At 35.1% G+C, this 19,874-nt stretch overlaps 1 protein-coding gene across 3 annotated transcripts in view; it reads right to left on the bottom strand.

Moving 5' to 3' along the window:
• NUDCD1 (NudC domain containing 1) overlaps window positions 1-19,874 on the bottom strand; it is a 73,530-nt gene that overhangs the window by 30,958 nt on the left and 22,698 nt on the right. For all 3 annotated transcript variants that reach the window (XM_036876254.2, XM_036876251.2, XM_036876252.2), the window contains exons 3-5: window positions 16,375-16,560; window positions 13,165-13,345; window positions 2,439-2,621 (exon numbers count right to left, since the gene is read on the bottom strand). In XM_036876254.2, the coding sequence (XP_036732149.2) occupies window positions 2,439-2,621; window positions 13,165-13,345; window positions 16,375-16,560 (550 nt within the window). The remainder of the gene's footprint in view (window positions 1-2,438; window positions 2,622-13,164; window positions 13,346-16,374; window positions 16,561-19,874) is intronic.

The raw sequence follows: 19,874 nt of genomic DNA, 5'->3' as shown, positions 1-19,874 counted from the left end.
CAATAAATGGTGGTGGGAAAACTGGACAGTCACATGCAAAAGAATGAAAATGTATCACTGTCTTACACATGCACAAAAATAAACTCAAAATGGATTGAAGACCTAAATATAAGACATGAAACCATAAAATTCCTAGAAGAAAACATAGGCAGTCAACTCTTGAACATCAGCATTTGTAATTTTTTCTGGATGTCTCTCCCAAGGCAAAAAAAAAAAAAAGCAAACGTAAGTGTAATTGTATCAAACTAAAAAGTTTCTGCACAGCTAAGGAAATCATCAACAAAATGAAAAGGCAACTGACTGTATAGGAGAATATATTGGCAAATTATTGTGTCTAATAAGGGGCTAATATCCAAATGATACATCATATAATTCAACATCAAAAAAACAACCCAATGAAAAAATGAGCAGAGGACCCGATCAGACATTCTTCCAAGGAAGACAAACAGATGGCCAAGAGACACAAGGAAAAATGCTCCACATCACTAATCATCAGGGAAATGAAAATGAAAATCACAGTGAGATGTCATCTCACACTAGTTAGAATGTGGAGAAAAGAGAACTCTGCTACACTGCTGGTGGGACTGCAAGTTGACGCAGACACTATGAAAAGCAGTATAGAGGTTCTCAAAAAAAAAAATTAAATGCCATCTGACCCAGCAATTCCACTTCGGGGAATTTATCCAAAGAAAAAAAAATCACTATTCTGAAAAAATACATGCACTGCTGTGTTTATCACAGGATTATTTACAACAGCTGAAATAAGGGAAAAACCTAAAGGTCTATCAATAGATGCCAAGTTAAGTAAGTTAGAGTAAGACAAATACAATATGACTTCACTTTTATGTAGAATCTAGAAAACAAACAAACAAAACTGAAATGGACCTATAAACACAGAGGACAAACTGGTAGGTACCAAACGGGAAGTGGGTGGAAGAATGGGTGAAACAGGTGAAGGAAAAAAAATTAGAAAGTTTGGTATCTTCATCAGGGCAATGGTTACATGAATGTACACACATGCCAAAATTCATCAGGCTGTACATTAAGATTTGTGCATTTTTTGTATATATCCCAATAAAAATTTTAAAATAAAAAACAACTTATTTTAACAAAGAGGTTTATAAAGTAAATATAAAATAATGCATGAATTTTCAAAATGAAATTGTTACTTTGGGCTAATTTCTAGCTTGCACCACATTCCTTTAAGCACCTTCTCAGATCTTCTCTCTTGCCTTTAGAAGTACTTTTAATATAAACTCACTGAAAAAGTTTGATCTATAGCTTAAAATAACTATAATTAAAATAACTAAAGTAACTTAAAATAACTAAAAGCAAATAATTTGTTTTATTCATCCTTCTGTCTACCAGAAAAGTTAACAAGGTAGTTTATACATAATAATCACTCTGTGCTAAGTTCTTCTAGATACGGGAGAAGGAGGAGTCTGCAAATCACATGAGCTTTTAGTATAAATTAAAAGCCATATAAACAGACTAAAGGGAAAAAATTTAGAATTATTTAATCCTCTCTCCACTTAAAGTATACAAGAATCTAAATAATTTTCTCAATTGTTGGCTGTGCTGAGTGCATTTCTGTCTTTCAAAGCAAATACTATTATTACGTCATATGACAATATCAAATGGACAAGAATACTTACTACATTAATATTTTCAAATACTTTTCAAATAATTCATTATTTAGAAAGCTATAAACATAAAAATAGTGAAACTAGTTTTTATTTTATATAATTAAAAATTGTTTAACAAAAAAGGTGCATTCAAAGAATAATATATATAACTGTTCAATAATGTGAAAATTTCTGTTAGGTAAAATATGCTACTCTGGTTATAAACATCAAAAATATGAATGGTAATGATTATAGAAAAATGTTCTTCTGAATAGGTTTAGAAGAATAAATATTCTTTGTATATAAATATAAATTTCTTCTAAAGTCTTTGTTATGCTTTACATTCTAAAACATCTATGTTCATTCATTTGACACAGGAAAAACTTAGTAATTCTGCTCTCAAGGAATTTCCTTCAGTTTAGTACAAAAGCTATAAAAACATGTACATTCATATATGTATATAATGTAAAGAGTTTAGTTTATTTTAAAGATTAACATTTTCAATACTAACATGCTGGTTCTCAACTGCAAACAAATAGACAGTATTAATCATTCAATAAATATTTATTAAACATCTCATCAAATAAGCTAACACAGATTTTTTAAAAACATTTTTGGTAATCACAGAATTATCTAATTAAGCTAGCTCACACTGCTTAGGTAGTACATTTTATAAAAGACTATTCTGGGAAATATAAAAAATTAATCACCTATCTTGCCTTGGTAGAACACGTAATCAGGAAGACAAACCAGACATAAGTGGGTATATACAGAAATGTACACAAACTTTATGAAGATTAAAAGTAAAATTACCTTTGATTTTCTCTGACATGTTTTCATCCTTGTTTTCTTCAAGATCTTGGCTATCCTGAACAAATGTGAAGGACTTGTAGGAGACAATCATTAGACCATTCCCATCAGGTTCGATAGCAGCGTAATGTGGCACTGACTTTCCACGGAGAATATCATGCTTAATAATTTCATACTTTTCATTATCTGTAAGAAAAATGTATTTTAAAATAGGCATTACAAATAAAACACTGTATTATTATAAGAATATCCTAAAAATATCTGTATATTAATTTTAATTAAAATGAAGTATTTTAAATGTACAATTGAAAACCACAGTATTAGGAGTACTTTTTTAAGGATGAAAAAATGTGCAACCTAATTTTCCATAAGTAAATCCTATTTTAAAATATTGGGACTGATGAAATTTGTCTCGATTGTGCTTACCAAATGTGGTAGCCACTGGCCACAGTGGCTGTTTAATTAAAAATTAGTGAAATCTAAAATTCTATATTCTAGCCACTGAAATATTTCAAGTGTTCAATAGGCACACATGGCTAACTGCTACTGTAATGAATGGCAAGCATATAAACCATGTCCATCTTACAGAATTTTCCTTGTACAGCAGTGCTCTGGACTTCGAAAGTAACTGACTTGCATCTATCTTTTCCTTGGCTATAGCCTGAGTCCAGCAGGTATGATAGGCATCCTCTGTAAAGACCCACAAGTTAAGGATAAGGTAAAAAGTACACTATGGGCTATTTTTCTACCCATTCTAAGTACTGATAAGGGGGTTTTCTTAAAATGAAATATGCTTATGATAAACGTTATTTATATACACACTGAGGGATAGATCTACATGCCTACTGTAATCAAACATAAATAATGGTACTTGTTTTAAGTTATAAAATCACTGTAAGCAATTAATTATATCCTAAGTTTCTGATAAGGTAACTGAATTTATTCAATGAAAATAGCTCATCTTTTGCTTTACAAAGTACTCAAAAGAAGAGGAAAAAGATGGTGGTGAGAGAAGTGAGGCAGAAACCTCCTCCCAAAATCACATAAAACAAAAAAATACAGCAAATACAACTAATCCTGAAAAAGCAACCAGAAGACTGCAGAACAGACTGCCTACATCTGAGCGAAAGAGAAGACCTCACAGAAAAGGAGCAGGGTAAGCGCTGTGAACCAGCGGCACTCAAGCCCTTTCCTCACCCCAGCCCTTGAGATCTGCCCTGGGAGAACAAACCCACATTACATGGTGCTCTGGAGATTAGTGCTGTTGGAAAACAAGGACAGGAACAATACTCAGAAAGACTGAGATTCCAGCTGCTATTGGAGAACAGGTACACACACTACCAGCCCCCAGGGACAAAAGAAAGGTATGTAGTTTGAAGGACTTTCCAGCAATGAGAAGGGCACTAAAGGGACAAAGATTACACAGAACTCTGCTCAAGAAAAAACGTGGACAAAACAATCCCAGGATGCTCATCCCAGCAGGATGGAAACTCTCAGGAGCTTCAGACATTCCATAACCTTGGCTGGTAAGGAGCCCTGAGGGCCCCACCGCAATATGCAGCCTGCAGCTCCTTCCTCCAAGCAGGCACAAGTCCTGCTCACCTGCCACAATGCCATGGCACCAGGCCAGCTGGAGAACGGCCCTGCCCATTGCAGCTACAGAGGTGTAGCACAGAGGCTCCTCCCTGCAAGCACCACCCACTGTACCTGGCAGGGTGGCAGGCTTTACAGCTGGAAAGCAGGAGAGAGCTCTTTCCTCTAAGCAGGGGTTGATTCCTCTGACCTCTGACCCCCACCATTGTGGCAGGTACTCGGCAGCTCCAGAGAGGAGAACTTCTGGGCAAGAGGGTGCTGCCTACACAAAGTTATTATTCCACAGGAAACACTAGAAATATGAAACAGCAAAATAATTTGGTCCAAACAAAATCACATGCAAAAACACCAGAAAGAGGGCTCCATGAAACTGAAATCACGAAACTTGATAAAGATTTCAAGATAAAAGTCATAAACATGGTCTTAGAGCTACAGAAAAATATCCAAGTTATCAGGGAGGACTTCAACAAAGAGACAGAAACTTTGAAAAATACAGTATCTGAAATGAAACATACAATGAAGGGATTTGGACGTAGATTAGATGAGGAAGAAGAGACAGTAATGAAATAGAAATTAGAGAAGAGAAAACAAAGAAGCTGAGGCACAAAGAGAAAAAAGGATCTCTTGGAATGAAAGAATAATAAGAGAGTTGTGAAACCAATCAAAATGGAACAATATTTGCATTATAGGGGCACCAGAAGAAGAAGTGAGAGACAAAGGGAAAGCCTCTTTAACAAAATAATTGCTGAAAATTTCCCCAATCTGGAGAAGGAAATAGTCTCTCATGTTATGGAAGTGGAGAGATTTCCCAAAAAAGGAACCGCAGGAATAAAAGACAAAGAAATATAAAAATTAAGATGGCAAAGACCAAGGACAAGGACCAGCCAGAGAGAGAAAAATGGTCACATACAAAGGAAAACTCATCAGGCTATCATCAGACTTCTCAGCAGAAACCTTACAGGACAGAAGGGAGTGACATGATATATTTAATGCAATGAAACAGAAGGTCCTCAAATGAAGAATACCCTACTTGACAAGATACTCATTTAAATTTGAAGCAGGGATTAAACAATTTACAGAGAAGCAAAAGTTAAGGGAATTCATCACCCACAAACCATTTCTACAGGGTTTCTTCAAGGGACTGCTCTAGATGGAAGTGCTCCAAAGGCTAAAGAGCTGTCGGTCACCAGAGGAAATAAAACCACAGTGAAGGAAGTATACAAATTAATTACTAAGCAAATACAAAATAAAATCAACTAAACACAAAGTCAGTCAAGGGATACACAAAGAGTACAGAATATGACACCTAATATATAAAGAGTAGAGGTAGAAGGAAAAGAAGGGGAGTGAAAAAAAAAAGAACCTTTAGATTGAGTTTGAAATAGAGTAATAAGCATGTTAAGACAGACTGTTAGATAATAAAGAAGCTGTCCTTGAACCTTTGGTATTCACAAATCAAGTCTAAAATGGCAATAAGTACACACCTATTGATAATAACCCTAACTGTAAATGGACTGAATGCACCAATCAAAAGACACAGAGGTACTGAACATATAAAAAAACAAGACCCAACTATATGCTGCTTATAAGAGACACACAACAAACCCAAAGACATACACAGACTAAAAGAGAAGGGATGGAAAAAATATATTTCATGCAAATAATAGGGAGAAAAAAGCAGGAGTTGCAGTACTTGCATCAGATGAAATAGACTTCGAAACAAAGTAACAAGAGACAAGGAAGTATATTACATAGTGATAAAAGGGTCAGTCCAACAAGAAGCACCTACATACGTGGAACAAATACTAACAGAACTAAAGGGGGAAATAGAATGCTATGCATTCATTTAAGAGACTTCAACACACCATTCAATCCAAAGGACAGATCAACCAGACAGAAAATAAGTAAGGAGACAGAGGCAGTGAACAACACATTAGAACAGATGGGCCTAAAAGATATCTGTAGTATACTCCACCTAAAGCACAGCATCACATTCTTCTCAAGTGCACATGGAACAACTTCCAGAATAGATCATAAACTAGGCCACAAGATGAGACTCAGTTAATTCAGAAGGATTGAAAGGGTACCAGCTAGCTTCTCAGACCACAAAGGTATGCAACTAGAAATAAATTATGCAAAGAAAACAAAAAAGCCCACAAGCACATGTAGTCTTAACAACATGAGCCTAAATAATCAATGGATCAATGACCAAAGAAAAAAAACCCCAGAGATCAAGCAATATATGGAGACAAATGAAAACAACAACTAAAAACCCAACTTCTGTGGGATGCAGCCAAGGCAGTTCTAAGAGGAAAGTATATAGCAAAACAGGCTTATCTCAAGAAAAAAGAACAATCCCAAATGAGCAGTCTGAACTCATAAGTAACAAAACTAGAAAAAGAACAAATGAGGCCCAAAGTTAGTAGAAGGAGGGACATAATAAAGATCAGAGAAGAAATAAATAAAATCTAGAGGAATAAAACAATAGAAAGAATCAATGAAACCAGGAGCTGGTTCTTTGAGAAAATAAATGAAATAGATAAACCCCTAGCCAGACTTATCAAGAAAAAAAGAGAGTCTATACACATAAACAGAATCAGAAATGAGAAAGGAAAAATCACTATGGACACCACAGAAATACAAAGAATTATTAGAGACTACTATGAAAAAGTATGTGTAAACAAACAGGATAACCTAGAAGAAATGGGACAAATTTCTAGGAAATACAACCTTCCAATGCTGACTCAGGAAGGAACAGAAAATCTGAACAGACCAACTACCAGCAATGAAATTGAACTGGTAATCAAAAAACTACCTAAGAACAAAAGTCCTGGCCCAGATGGCTTCACTGCTGATTTTTATCAAAATCTGGTCTATAGTTGTCTTTTTTTGTAGTGTCTTTGCCTGGTTTTTGTACTAGAGTGACATTGGCTTCATTGAATGTTTGGAAGTATTCCGTCCTTTTCTACTTTTTGGGAAAGTTTAAGGAGGATGGGTATTTGGTCTTTACTAAATTTTTGATAAAATTCAGCGGTGATGCCATCTGGTCCAGGAGTTTTATTTTTAGGTAGTTTTTTGATTACCAGTTCAATTTCATTGTTAGTAACTGGTCTGTTCAGATTTTCTGTTCCTTCCTGGGTCAGCTGTGGAAGGTTGTATTTTTCTAGAAATTTGCCCATTCCTTCTAGGTTATCCAGTTTGTTAGCAGATAATTTTTCATTGTAGTCTCTAATAATCCTTTGTATTTTGGTGATATCTGTAGTGATTTTTCCTTTCTCATTTCTGATTCTGTTTATGTGTGCAGACTCTTTTTTTCTTGGTAAGTCTGGCTAGGGCTTTATCTATTTTGTTTACTTTCTCGAAGAACCAGCTCCTGCTTTTGTTTTATTCATCTCAATTTTATTTCTGCTCTAATCTTTATTTTGTACCTCTTTCTACTGACTTTGGGTCTCATTTGTTTTTCTTTTCTTAGTTTCATTAATTGTCAGTTCAGACTGTTCATATGGGATTGTTCTTCTTTCCTGAGATAGGCCTGTATTGCAATATACTTCCCTCTTAGCATAGCCTTCACTGCATCCCACAGATTATCTGGTGTTGAATTATTTTTGTCATTTCTCTCCATATATTCTTGATCTCTGTTTTTATTTGGTCATTGATTATTTAGGAGTATGTTGTTAAGACTCCATGTGTTTATGGGCCTTTTTGTTTTCTTTGTACAATTAATTTCTAATTTCATACTTCTGTGGACTGAGAAGCTGGGTGGTAAAATTTCAATCCTTCTGAATTTACTGAGGCTCTTTTTGTGGCCAGGTCTATAATCTATTTATGAAAATGTTCCATGTGCACTTGAGAAGAATGTGTATCCTGCTGCTGCTTTTGGGTGGAGTGTTCTGTAGATGTCCGTTAGGTCCATCTGTTCTAGTGTGTTGTTCAGTGCCTCTCTCTCCTTACTTACTTTCTGTCTGGTTGAGCTCTCCTTTGGAGTGAATGGTGTGTTGAAGTCTTTTAAAATGAATGCATTACATTCTATTTCCCCTTTAGTTCTGTTGGTATTTGTTTCACATATGTAGGTGCTCCTCTGTTGAGAACATAGATATTTATAATGGTTATATCCTCTTGTTGGACTGATCCCTTCATCATTATGTAATGCCCTTCTTTGTCTCTTGTGACTTTCTTTGTTTTGAAGAATACAAGTATTGCAACTCCTGCTTTTTTCTCCCTATTATTGCCATTGCAGGCTTTAGATTCGTGGTTTCCAAAGGTTCAAGGATAATCTCCTTACTATCTAACAGTTTAATTTAACTCAGTATGCTATTACGAACACAATCTAAATGGTTATTTTCTCCTCCTTTTCCATCCTCCTCCATTCTTTATATATTAGGTATCATATTCCGTACTCTGTCTATCCCTTGACTGGCTTTGGGAGTAGTTCATTTGATTTTACATCTGCTTAGTAATTCATTGTTTACTTTCTTTACTGCAGTATTCTTTCCTCTGGTGACAGCTACAGCCTTAGGAACACTTCCATCTATAGCACTCCCTCAAAAATACACTGTAGAGATGGTTTGTGGGAGGTAAATTCTCTTAGCTTTTGCTTATCTGGAAATTGTTTAATCCCTCCTTCAAATTTAAATGATAAAATTGCTGGGTTGAGTATTCTTGGTTCAAGGCCCTTCTGCTTCATTGCATTAAATACATCATGCCACTCCCGTCTGTCCTGTAAGGTTTCTGTTGAGAAGTCTGATGATAGCCTGATAGGTTTTCCTTTGTAGGTGATCTTTTTTCTCTCTCTGGCTGCTTTTAATATTCTATCCTTATTCATGATCTTTCACCATTTTAATTATTATATGTCTTGGTGTTGTCTTCCTTGGGGAGACCTTGTGTTGGGAGATCTGTTCACCTCCATGGCCTGAAAGTATCTTCTTCCCCAGATTGGGGAAGTTTTCCACAATTATCGCCTCAAAGGCACTTTCTATCCCTTTTTCTCACTTCTTCCTCTGGTACCCCTATAATGAGAATATTTTTCCCTTTCTATTAGTCCCACAGTTCTCTCAATATTCCTTCATTCCTAGAGATCCTTTTTTCTCTCTATGCCTCAACTTTTTTATTCTTCTTCTCTAATTTCTATTTCATTTACCATCTCCTCTACTTCATCTAATCTGCTTTTAAATCCCTCAACTATATGTTTCATTTCAGATACTGTATTCTTTAATGATTGAATCTTATTCCTGAAGTTCCCTTAGTTATTCCCTTAGTTCTTGAGTATTTTTTTGTACTGCTGTGAGCATGTTTATGATGTTTATTTTGAAATCTCCTTCAGGAAGACTGATGAGATCAGTTTCACTTGGCTCTTATTCTGGTGTTTGTGGGATTTGGGTTCGAACCAGGTTCCTTTGAAATTTCATGTTTGTATGTGGCATCCTCTAGTGCCCAGAAGCTCTACTCTTTGCAGCTGCTCAGCCCCTGAAGCAATGGAGGGCATCATGGCCAGCGGCGCTGGTGCCCATCAGGAGTAAAGACGCCTTTCCTGCTTCCCAGCTGTACTGCCAGTGCCAGTGGGCCAAGCACACAGGGAGATGCCTCTGTGCTGTGCACTTGTAGCTACTGTAGTTGGGGCTGCCCTTGGCTGGCCTGGTGCAATGGTGGGAGCAGCCAGTTTATGATCTGGTGTCAGCTGGGAAGAAGGTACAGAAGGCTGTGTATCATGGTGGGGGGGTCTCAGAACTGTGGGGCCAGCCAGGGGGATGGAGAGCCCGAGGATCCTGAAAGTTTCCAACCTGCTGGGCACAGTGTGCCTGGACAATTTTGTCTACCTGTCCTTTTCCCTGATCAGCAAGCTCTGTGCTATCCTTGCCCTTTTAGCAGCCCTCTCAAACTGTTAGGAAGTCTCTCAAACTGCCTGCCTTTCTTTTCTCCCAGAGCAGCTGGATGTGGATCCCTGTTTTCCACAAGAGGCTGGAATCTCAGTCTCTCCAAGTATTCCACCTGTCTTAGCTTTCCAGTCCCATGAATCTCCAGAGCACCATGTAATGTAGGCTTATGCTCCTAGAGCAGATCTCAAGGGCTGGGTATTCAGCAGTCCTAGGCCTCCACCCCCACTCCACTCCATTTCTCTTCCTCCTGCCTGTAAGCTGGGGTGGTGGAAGGGCTTGGGTCCTGCTGGATTACTGCTTTGGTATGTTACCCTGTTCCGTGAGGTCTGTTCTTTTCTCCAGGTTTATGCAGTGTGGCATAGCTTCTTTCCCATTGTTATTTTAGGATTAGTTGCATTAACTAGGTTTTCATATTATATGTGGTTTTGGGAGGAGGTCTCTGTCTCACCTCTCACCCCACCATCTTTAATCTGCAGGACTATTTACAATAGCCAAGATAATGGAAGCAACGTAAGTGTCCATCAATAGATGAATGAATAAGAAAGATGTGGTATATACATACACAATGGAATATAATCCATCCATAGAAAGAAAATAAACCCTACCATTTGCAATAACATGGATGGATCCAGAGGGTATTATGCTTAGTGAAATAAGCCAGGCAGAGAAACATAAGTACCAAATGAATTCACTCATCTGTGGAGTATAACAACAACTGAAGGAACAAAACAGCAGCAGACTCATAGACTCCAAGAAGGGACTAGTGGTTACATATTAGATGGGGTTAGAGAGGGTAGGTGGGGAGGGAGAAGGGGATTAAGGCACACTGTAAGTATCAATCACAATATAGGTAAGTCACGGGAAAGGCAGTACAGCATGAACAAGTTTTGACTCTATAGCATCTTATTATGCTGATAATCACCGTAATGGGGGGGGCGGTGAGGACTTGATAATATGGGTGAATATTAAAACTACAATGTTGTTCATGTGAAAGCTTTGTAAGATTGTATATCCATGATATTTTAAACAAAAAGTACTCAAATATTTGAATTGACTCCATATCTTGACTTATATTTTTCTATTAAAGTTGATTATAATTCTAACTTTCATGCTGAATAGTCAAAAATCATAGCCTGTCATATATCTTACACAATAATACAATGTTAAAACATCCGGTATTGTTTCTTCTCTAAATCATCACCTACATTCACATACACATTGATTTCATACAGATTTAAGAACTGACTTGTAATTTCATGAATGAACTGAAAACCCCTATACTTCCTCCATAGTATATGCAGGGCAAAGAGTCCTACCCATCTCTAAAAACGAACTTAGACTTTACTATGGTAGTATGGCTTTTCCAACATGTGCGCAACAGAAAATAATAGGCAGTTTCAAGTGAATTCCACAGTTAAAGAAGTTGGAAAATGCTGAATTAAAATTAAATTTTCTTTTTTTGCTCAAAATTTTTGATAACTTTAACATGCTTATCTTAATGTATAATGGGATTATATAACCACAAAATATAATTTATCAAATGTTTGTCTCAACAGTTTAGAAAAACACTGCACTGTTATGTTCATTAAAGAAGAAAAGAGTAACAATTATATTATTGCAGGTAGTGGGGAAAAGGAATGAAACATTTAGAAGAGAAATGAAAGATAAAATGAATGGAGAGAATTAATGATCCTACAATTACAACCCTGGGAGAGAAAAGAAAAGGTGAGTCTAAATATACCTGTCTAGGTGAGGCAAGGAAACAAAGATGCCAGAGGTGAGGGAGCTAGAGAAGAGTGTCACTGTGATCTGAGGCCATCTGATGAGAGTTACTGTGGACTGAGCTATTGGTATCACAGAACAAGTGACTTGGAAAAAAAGAGGAAGAACACACAGGATGATTTCCTATTTTTTATATACCTTATTAAAAAAAATTAAAGTCTCCATTATCTAAAGCAGAGATTGGCAAACTATGGCCTGTGAGCTAAGAACTAATTTTATATTCTTAAATGGTTAAAATAAATCAAAATAATAATGTTCAATACATGTAAAAATTATATAAAATTCAAATGCCAATGTCCCTAAGTGAAGTATCATTATAATACAGCTATACTCATTGATTTATATAGTCTATGGCTAATTTTGCACCATAATGGCAAAACTGAGTAGTTGTGACATAGATTATATGGTTACCATCTAGTCCTTCACAGAAACGTTTTCTAACACTTTAAGTTACTGTGTTCCTCCAGAGATGAAACTATAATACTGGAAAGAATAACAAACAAACTACATTAAATACTTCAAAGAACAAATCGAGGATATTTATTCATCTTACTTATAAACTATTCTGATATATACATATACACACACACACACACTATATACATATATATAGTATATATTATATGTTCACTTGAAAATAAAAGAGAAAGTCCTTTTAAGACACAAATATTAATAGCTTTTATCAGATTATAAACTAGCAGCTATGATAAAGAAATCTTTTTCTAGCAATCAGTGTAATTTAAGACTGATACATAAGTTAAATGAGTAAGTTAATAAAAACAGGAAAAGAGCAGAGTCATCATGGAAACAAGCTTCCTTAGTTCTTAACCATAGAAAAAACCACTTGGTGAGTCAGTGAGAACTAAGTACAGGGCAAAGCCACAGTATTAAAAAGGAATCCTACTTAAAAAGAAAAAAGTAATTTTTAATGTCCAAGTTAGAAGTCTGACAGTTCCAAAGTGACCAAGATTTCTACACTTGAAAGTACCCTGGGTGAGAAAAATTAAGTTTTCCTGAAGGTAGAAACAAGTGACAAAGATCAATCAAATCAAAAAAAAAAAATCACACCTGTAGTTTAAGAAAATAAGGTTATTTTTTCCATCTAGGTATTCATATTTATACTTTAATTACTCTATAATTTATAATTAATTTACATTTAGTTTTATATAAATTTTATATAAATACTTGCATATATTGAAAATGTATGCTTTAAATTCTTCAAAAATCATGTAATAATGTCTTCTTTTATAAAAAAAGGCATAACTGACTATGGAAGCACATTATTTTTTTTTTAATGAACCATACCTAAGGAGGAACTACCTACAGATATTCATTCCACTGGATGGCAGGTACTAGAGTCATAATGCCCAAGAAACACAGTGCCCATGAAAAAGCCAGCAGCATTTACCGGAACAGCTTTGCATTTCAAAATGTACTAAATAACAGCAATCCTTACGGCATCATAATTTATTATATTTTACCTTTGTCTTTCTTACTGATTGTGACCCACTCCAAAGAAACATAGAATCCACTTCCTTTCATATCTAATTCCTCTTTCTCTATTCGAAGAAGTAGGGTAGCTATCAAATGTTTTTCAGCTTTCAGCAATGAGATACTGTGAATTATGATAAAAGGATTCCCAAGCTCTTCATTAAATATAATCTAAAAAAAAAAAAAATTACATAAACAGACACAAAAATGTACACATTACACAAATGAAGATAAACCAGAGGGAATACACAGAATTCTGGCCATGCAACAGTTAATTTGGATACTACTTATTATGAGGAATATAAAAATGAAAAAAGTCCTTAAATAAAGATCGCAAATTCAAATAGTATTCCTTGAAGAAGGAACTTTTAAAAAATATCTATTTGTTTAACAGAGAAAACTGATCAGTATTCTTCTCTTAAAAACAATGAAAACAAGAGGGCATCAAAGCACTATCTAAAGGAGAAAACTAAAAGCAGTCTCCTAGAAAAGAATTATCAACTGAAAAATGGTGCTTTATTCAAAGATCGATGTTCATTCCTTCATCTCTTCCCTTGCCTCAGATATGATTTGCTTTTGTCCTCTTAGTTTCTTGGATTGAGTACGTGTGTGCGCACACACATTTTTCCTATTGTTTTTGTTTTTAGTTTGTTTTTCTTTATTTTTGGAAGTTTGAAAGGTAAGAGTCAAAGGAATCGGAGAAAGTTATCACTTATACTGGACAAATAGGTTTCTGACAAAAGAGCCATTTCCATTTAAAAGGTATAATTCAATAAACTCTATCCAAAATATAATACTTAAATTGCTCTTAAAAAACAAATCTAATCATAGACACAAACTCTTATCAGTCTTCTTTATACTACAAACACATAGCCTGAAAGACTATTTTTATGAGTAAATACTAAATAAGAGACATTTTAAGACTGATTTCTAAATAAGATATTTGAATCAAGAAATAGTTGAAGAAACACCCAACTGAAAAAGGAAAGCTCCTTCTTTTTTTAAACCTTTGTCTGAAATCTCATCCTATCTGCTCCTACTTGAAAGTCTTCAAAAGAAAATTGTGCTCTGTCTTCAATTTCCATATGTGTTTGAGCACCTCTGCTAAAATTATTCAAACAGAAGACCTCTGGAATCCATTCTAGTTCTTCATAAGCAGAAACAACAAACAAAAACATCAATTGCTCAAAACAGAGTTAATCAAGACAGGTTTTCAGTTGGCTGATCAGGTGTTTACTTTTGTTTGGGGACAATGGGAGGCAAAAGAAAAGGAAGGGAAAATAGTTAAGTGTAGCCAGATACAGATAGCCAGTTTACTGTTTTTTCCTCTTTTTTCTCACGAGTGAAAGCGACTGGAAGGAGACCAAAGGCATGCATGTCTGGACTTAACTAATTAGGGTGAATCTTTTTGTCTCCTGAATGAGCCCAGCAACCTCACGTGCTGCTATTGATACACAGGACATTACATATCCTATCCTATCATATTACAGGGAACACATTTGGAAAGCAGGCAGTCTTCCGTCTCCTTTTATTTCTCTTTGTGTACTTCAGTTGTCATCACCCTTGCTTGGCTCTCTTACACACTACCATGCCCCAATCACTCCCACCATTTGCTTCCTCTTACACCTGTTACACCAATTCCCCCCAAATCCTGAAACTATCCTAAGTTGTTTCTCTTAAAGTGACCAGTATTCCATGACAGCTCTCCTACCTCAGTTAATGTCCAAGTCCCATCCCTTTCCCACTCCCCACCTCCCCAAATGACAATTATTAACTGAAAACATCTTAGAGGGCTCCTTATATCACTATAGTAGTGTATATTGAAGAGGGCATGAAGCAGATTTAAATTTTTGATTTGAAAAATACTATTGAAGATCCAATAAGTGCCAAGGGGATATACATAGCAGAAAACAAATTAATTGTAAATATAAATCCTTATGAATTTACTTCTGGAGGAGAATGTGGTATTATTTTTAAACTGAAAGTAAAGCCAAGTCTGTGAGTCTCTTCCTGCTCAAAACCCCGTGAATCCACATAGCTTGGTAGCAGATAGATTCTCATTCAACTTTCTCCTGCCCATCATTTCCTAAACTCCTTCCAATTGTTTCAGGCAGTTGTGCTATGTACCACATTACCTCAGTGAAAAAAAAGTTATTACTGGAGCCAAGGCAGAAAATGCCACAAGGTCCAATTAATATTTCAGACTGATTGCAAAGGCCTGCAAAGGACCTCTGTAAACACACTATTGCTTACTCTGGTCATTTATTGTGTTTTTTTTTAAATGTGTTACAAACTGGTGGTGTATTATTTAGAGTAAGTTAGTAAGAAAGGTAAATCACTTGAAACTCTTAAAATCACTCTAAGGCCTTCTTGTTTTCTCTCAAATAATTAAAGTCTGGTCTTTTGTAGGCATTTACTGATCTGATAAAAATATTTTTTTAAGATGTAAATACATTAAGTTTGTATCACTCTATCTACCCAGAACTAAAGGCTACCTGCTGAGATTAAGGCTACAGCATAGCATAGAACACTTAGTAGTAAAACTCAACATAATTGTTTTTCACTTTCAAAAATGGTGACTCTAGAGAAATAAACTTCTTATGTATTACTATTAAAATCCTAACTTGCTCCTCATATTTAAGTCTGCTGTACTGTTTTAAGAAAACTGAAGTAAAAATGGCAGAGACTAACACATTACTGTATTTATATGCATTTGTCTAAGCAGGGAATTATTCTGATAACTCACTAACTCACTGTCTGACTAGTGTAAACATACCAGACAGCTTAGCAGAGCAGCAGAGCAGAAGTGTGCCAGGCCTATAAACATGCCAGAATATTCAACATGACAGAGGAGAAAAGACATCCCAATGTAATTTTCTGGCCAACTCTTAGAGGGCAATATCAGTGCTTAGTGTACTGTTTTACACGTATAGAGCACTTAGTATTTGCTGACAAATGAATTCAATTCTTGACAATATTACTGACCCCAAATCAAAACAAGAATGGTTAACACACCAGTTTTGTAAAAGGCATACATCTTATACTTTAATTTAAAAGATATCCAAAACATTATATATTATAAAAACCAAGATGTCACATGGAAACTACCCTAAAAAGCATTATTTCAAAATCATTAAGGGATAATTTATATGTAATTTTCAGACTTGCTCAAGTCTAAAAAAAAAAAATCAAAGACTCACCTCCCATTTTTCAGAAGCACCATTTCCACGTTCACCTGTACCAATGAGATACAACCTTCCAGTTCCATCTGACAACGTAACCCAGGAAGAAGATGTGAAGTGGATAGATGCACAAAGGCGATTGTCATATGCTGTCAAATCTGTAGGAAGTCTAAACACTTCTCGTGGTTTTCCTAAGGCAGTATCCTACAAAGAAGCCAAACATTATAAATCAATCCCTCCTTCTCCTCAATCCATATACACACAGAATAAATACCTGCAGTGTAGTGGTTACTCACCTCTTCAAGAGAAGATGCTTAATTCCCTTCCCTTTGACTATGAACTGCACTACTGACACACTTCTAATAAAATACAGAAGTGACAATATGTGACTTCATTAACAAAGTCATAAAAGACTTTTCATCTTCTGTCTTGCTCTCTCTTGGACTGCACATGATAGAAGCACATGAGGAAGAACTGAGGGCTGCTGACAACAGCAAGCACCTTGTCAGTGAATCATTTCCTTTTTAAGAAATGATGTTTTAAATTAATTGCAATTTTATTGAGTAATGTCTCTATTAACATAAAGCTTTCAGTAATGCATTAAGTATGCATGGTTCAAAGAACTTATTCTTTTATTTTTTCCTTTAACCAGGTAAATTAACTAGTTCCTTATTAATAAATTCAATGGTAGAAAATAAGCTGAGATTCTGCTCTAGAGATGAGCATTCCAGGTACAACTGAGCCGGACTAACAAGTAGTTGCACCCCATCACTCCAAAACACAGCTTCAAGAAATGCATGCTTCAAATGGAATCCAGTAACTCTCCTCTGGATTTTTAAGTGCAATTTAGAGAGGCACCAAGGGATGACACTCTTCCCTAGAAGGATAAATAAACTAATTTTTCAGTAAATGGAAAAATTAATTATGACAGAATTAATTCCCTAAATATTAAGAAAGAGAACACATTACTTAAAAATAACCCCTAATACCGTAATAAAATGATAGAATAACAAAGAACCAAATTTTAAACAAACTTTTTTTTTTCTTTCCTAAGCCATTTTTTTACTTCCTAAGTGCACTTCCTCCCAACTGACATTCCATAAAGTAAGAACTGCAAACCCACAAATCAACTAACTTGGAAGTATAATGTCCCCATAAACCTGTACATTCAACTACTGCCACTTGCTGCCTCCTGGCTAAATCTAAAGGTCAAGCAATTGTGGATTTTCTTTCTTGAGCCTTACAGGCCTTCACTTTGACCACAATAGTATTTACAGATTTAGCAAGAATGGTCATTCTTTTTCCTGGTAAACCAGCCACAGAAAAAGAACCTCTCTGAGATTTGTACACGTGCATCTTTGACTACAAAAAAAAAAAAAATTTCAGGCAATAAAATGGATATAAGACCAATTGTTTTCTGCTATTTTTTTTAAGCCAATGTGGCTAAACTCTTCCACCTGATCCCAACACATTAGATCAAAGATCAAGTGGATTAATTTTGTTATTGATCAGAAATATATTAAGTAAGTGTAGTTCACTTCTACCACAGGTGCAGTTTTTCAAAAATTTTCAAAAAAACAAAATTATCAGAGGTGCCTACCTAATAAAATGCAGATTCCCAGACCATGCCCAACCTGGATATGCTGAGTTGGACTTTGGGAATGGTAACCTGAAATTAGCTTTTGCTTTGATCAATTAGTCCAAGTGATTCTGATGTGCAATACAGTTTGAAAACGGAAGACAAAAGCTGACTTAAGCAGAAATCAAACTAAAAACCAAACATGGTTCTTTAAAAATAAAATAATAATGCCCTTCCAAAAACTGACCAAAAAAAAGAGAAACAGAAAGGAATAACAGAAAAGATAACAATCTCAAGAGCATAAAACATACAACTGTACAGCAATAAATTTGAAAACTGAAGAGGAAATTGATGATTTTTCCCTAGCAAAAATACACATCACAATACTACGCAAGAAACAGAATTTGAATAAACCAATTACCATAGAATAAATCAGAGACAAGTTTAGAGAACTATCACTGAAAAGGACAAGATAATAGGTCCAAAGAGGGTCTTTATTTAACATATAAAGAATAGATCATTTCAATCTTTAACTATTTCAATCCCAGAAAGCTCTCCAATTCACTTAAAGAAGCCAGTAAAATTTTAATCAAAATCTGATAGACAAAAAATTGTGAAAATAAATACAAATATTCGAAGAAAAATGTGAGCAAATAAAATCCAACAATGTATCAACAGTATACTCTTACAAACAAGGATTTACTCCTGAGGAGATAGAAAATTAAGGAATTTAAAAACTATCAATTTCATTTGCTACATAGATAAATTACTGAAAAGCACACAATTATTAACAATAGGTGGATGCTGAAAAGGCATGTGATAAAAATCAACAGGCATAACAAAATAAACAGAAAGAAACTGAAGGAAGCACTTTAAAACAATAAAAGCTCAAAAACCAACAGTTAAGTATTTTCTTAGATATAAATGCCATTACAATTAAAATCAGGAGCTAAACAGGGATATCTGCAATCTCCATTATTATTCAACACTGTCTCAGAGGTTCTACTTGGTAACAGCAATAAGACAAAAATGAAATGACATGGGAATGTTATTTCCATTTTCATAAACATTTGGAAAAGAAAAGAGAAAACCATTTCCTTTTAATGAGAACTGTATACTCTGAAAATCTAAATAGGAGTCAGTAAAAATTACTGAATTATCAAATACTGTGGCTGTTCATAAAACAAATAGTCTTTATGAATAATAAGCACCTAGAAAGAAAAATAGAAAAAAACTATGTTCTATTAACAACAGAGGCCAAAACTATAAAATACTTAAGAATATATTTTAAATGAGTATAATAAGATCAAGGGAAAACAACAAACATCTTACTTAAGGATATAAGAGATCTAAACAAATGGAAGGACATACCACATTCTGGGGTGAAAACAAAGAACATAAAAGTGCCAATTCTTCCAAAATCAATATTTTGGAATTGAATTCCCCACTCTGGCAAAATAAAAACTAGGGATTCCTCTAACATTTAAACTAAATGAACTCCGTTCATCAGGCCCAGCTAAGCACAGGGGTCAACGACACTACTGAAAGAATGCCCATATATGAAAAAATGAGACTATAAACTCTTTTCTTTTACTTCAGTCTCACAAAGCCAGGACCAGGCTTTATACCTCTCAGAGAAGAAGTCAGAGGACTTCTATCTGGTGTCAACAAACCAAGATATAAGACCTATAAAAACTAACATTTGGGGCAGGAGTTCCTTGCTCAAATGTATGCGTCACTTACCAGTTTTTAAAAAAGATACAAGGTAGGGTTTTTTCCACAGAGGATATAATATTTTTAGAGTGTAAATTATGTTTTTGAATTAAATAATTCAAATACTTTATAATCCAATTGTTAAATAGAGAACATGCTAAGTGCTAAGAGTTCAGGGATGAGATGATAACAGAACTAGGAAAGAAGGCAACTTCAGGAAACTTAC

This window comes from Manis pentadactyla, chromosome 3 (genome assembly GCF_030020395.1).
Source record: "Manis pentadactyla isolate mManPen7 chromosome 3, mManPen7.hap1, whole genome shotgun sequence".
In the NCBI taxonomy this organism is placed as follows: Eukaryota; Metazoa; Chordata; class Mammalia; order Pholidota; family Manidae; genus Manis; species Manis pentadactyla.
Note: the sequence above shows the minus strand (reverse complement) of the source record. Positions and strands in the feature narration are given on the sequence as shown.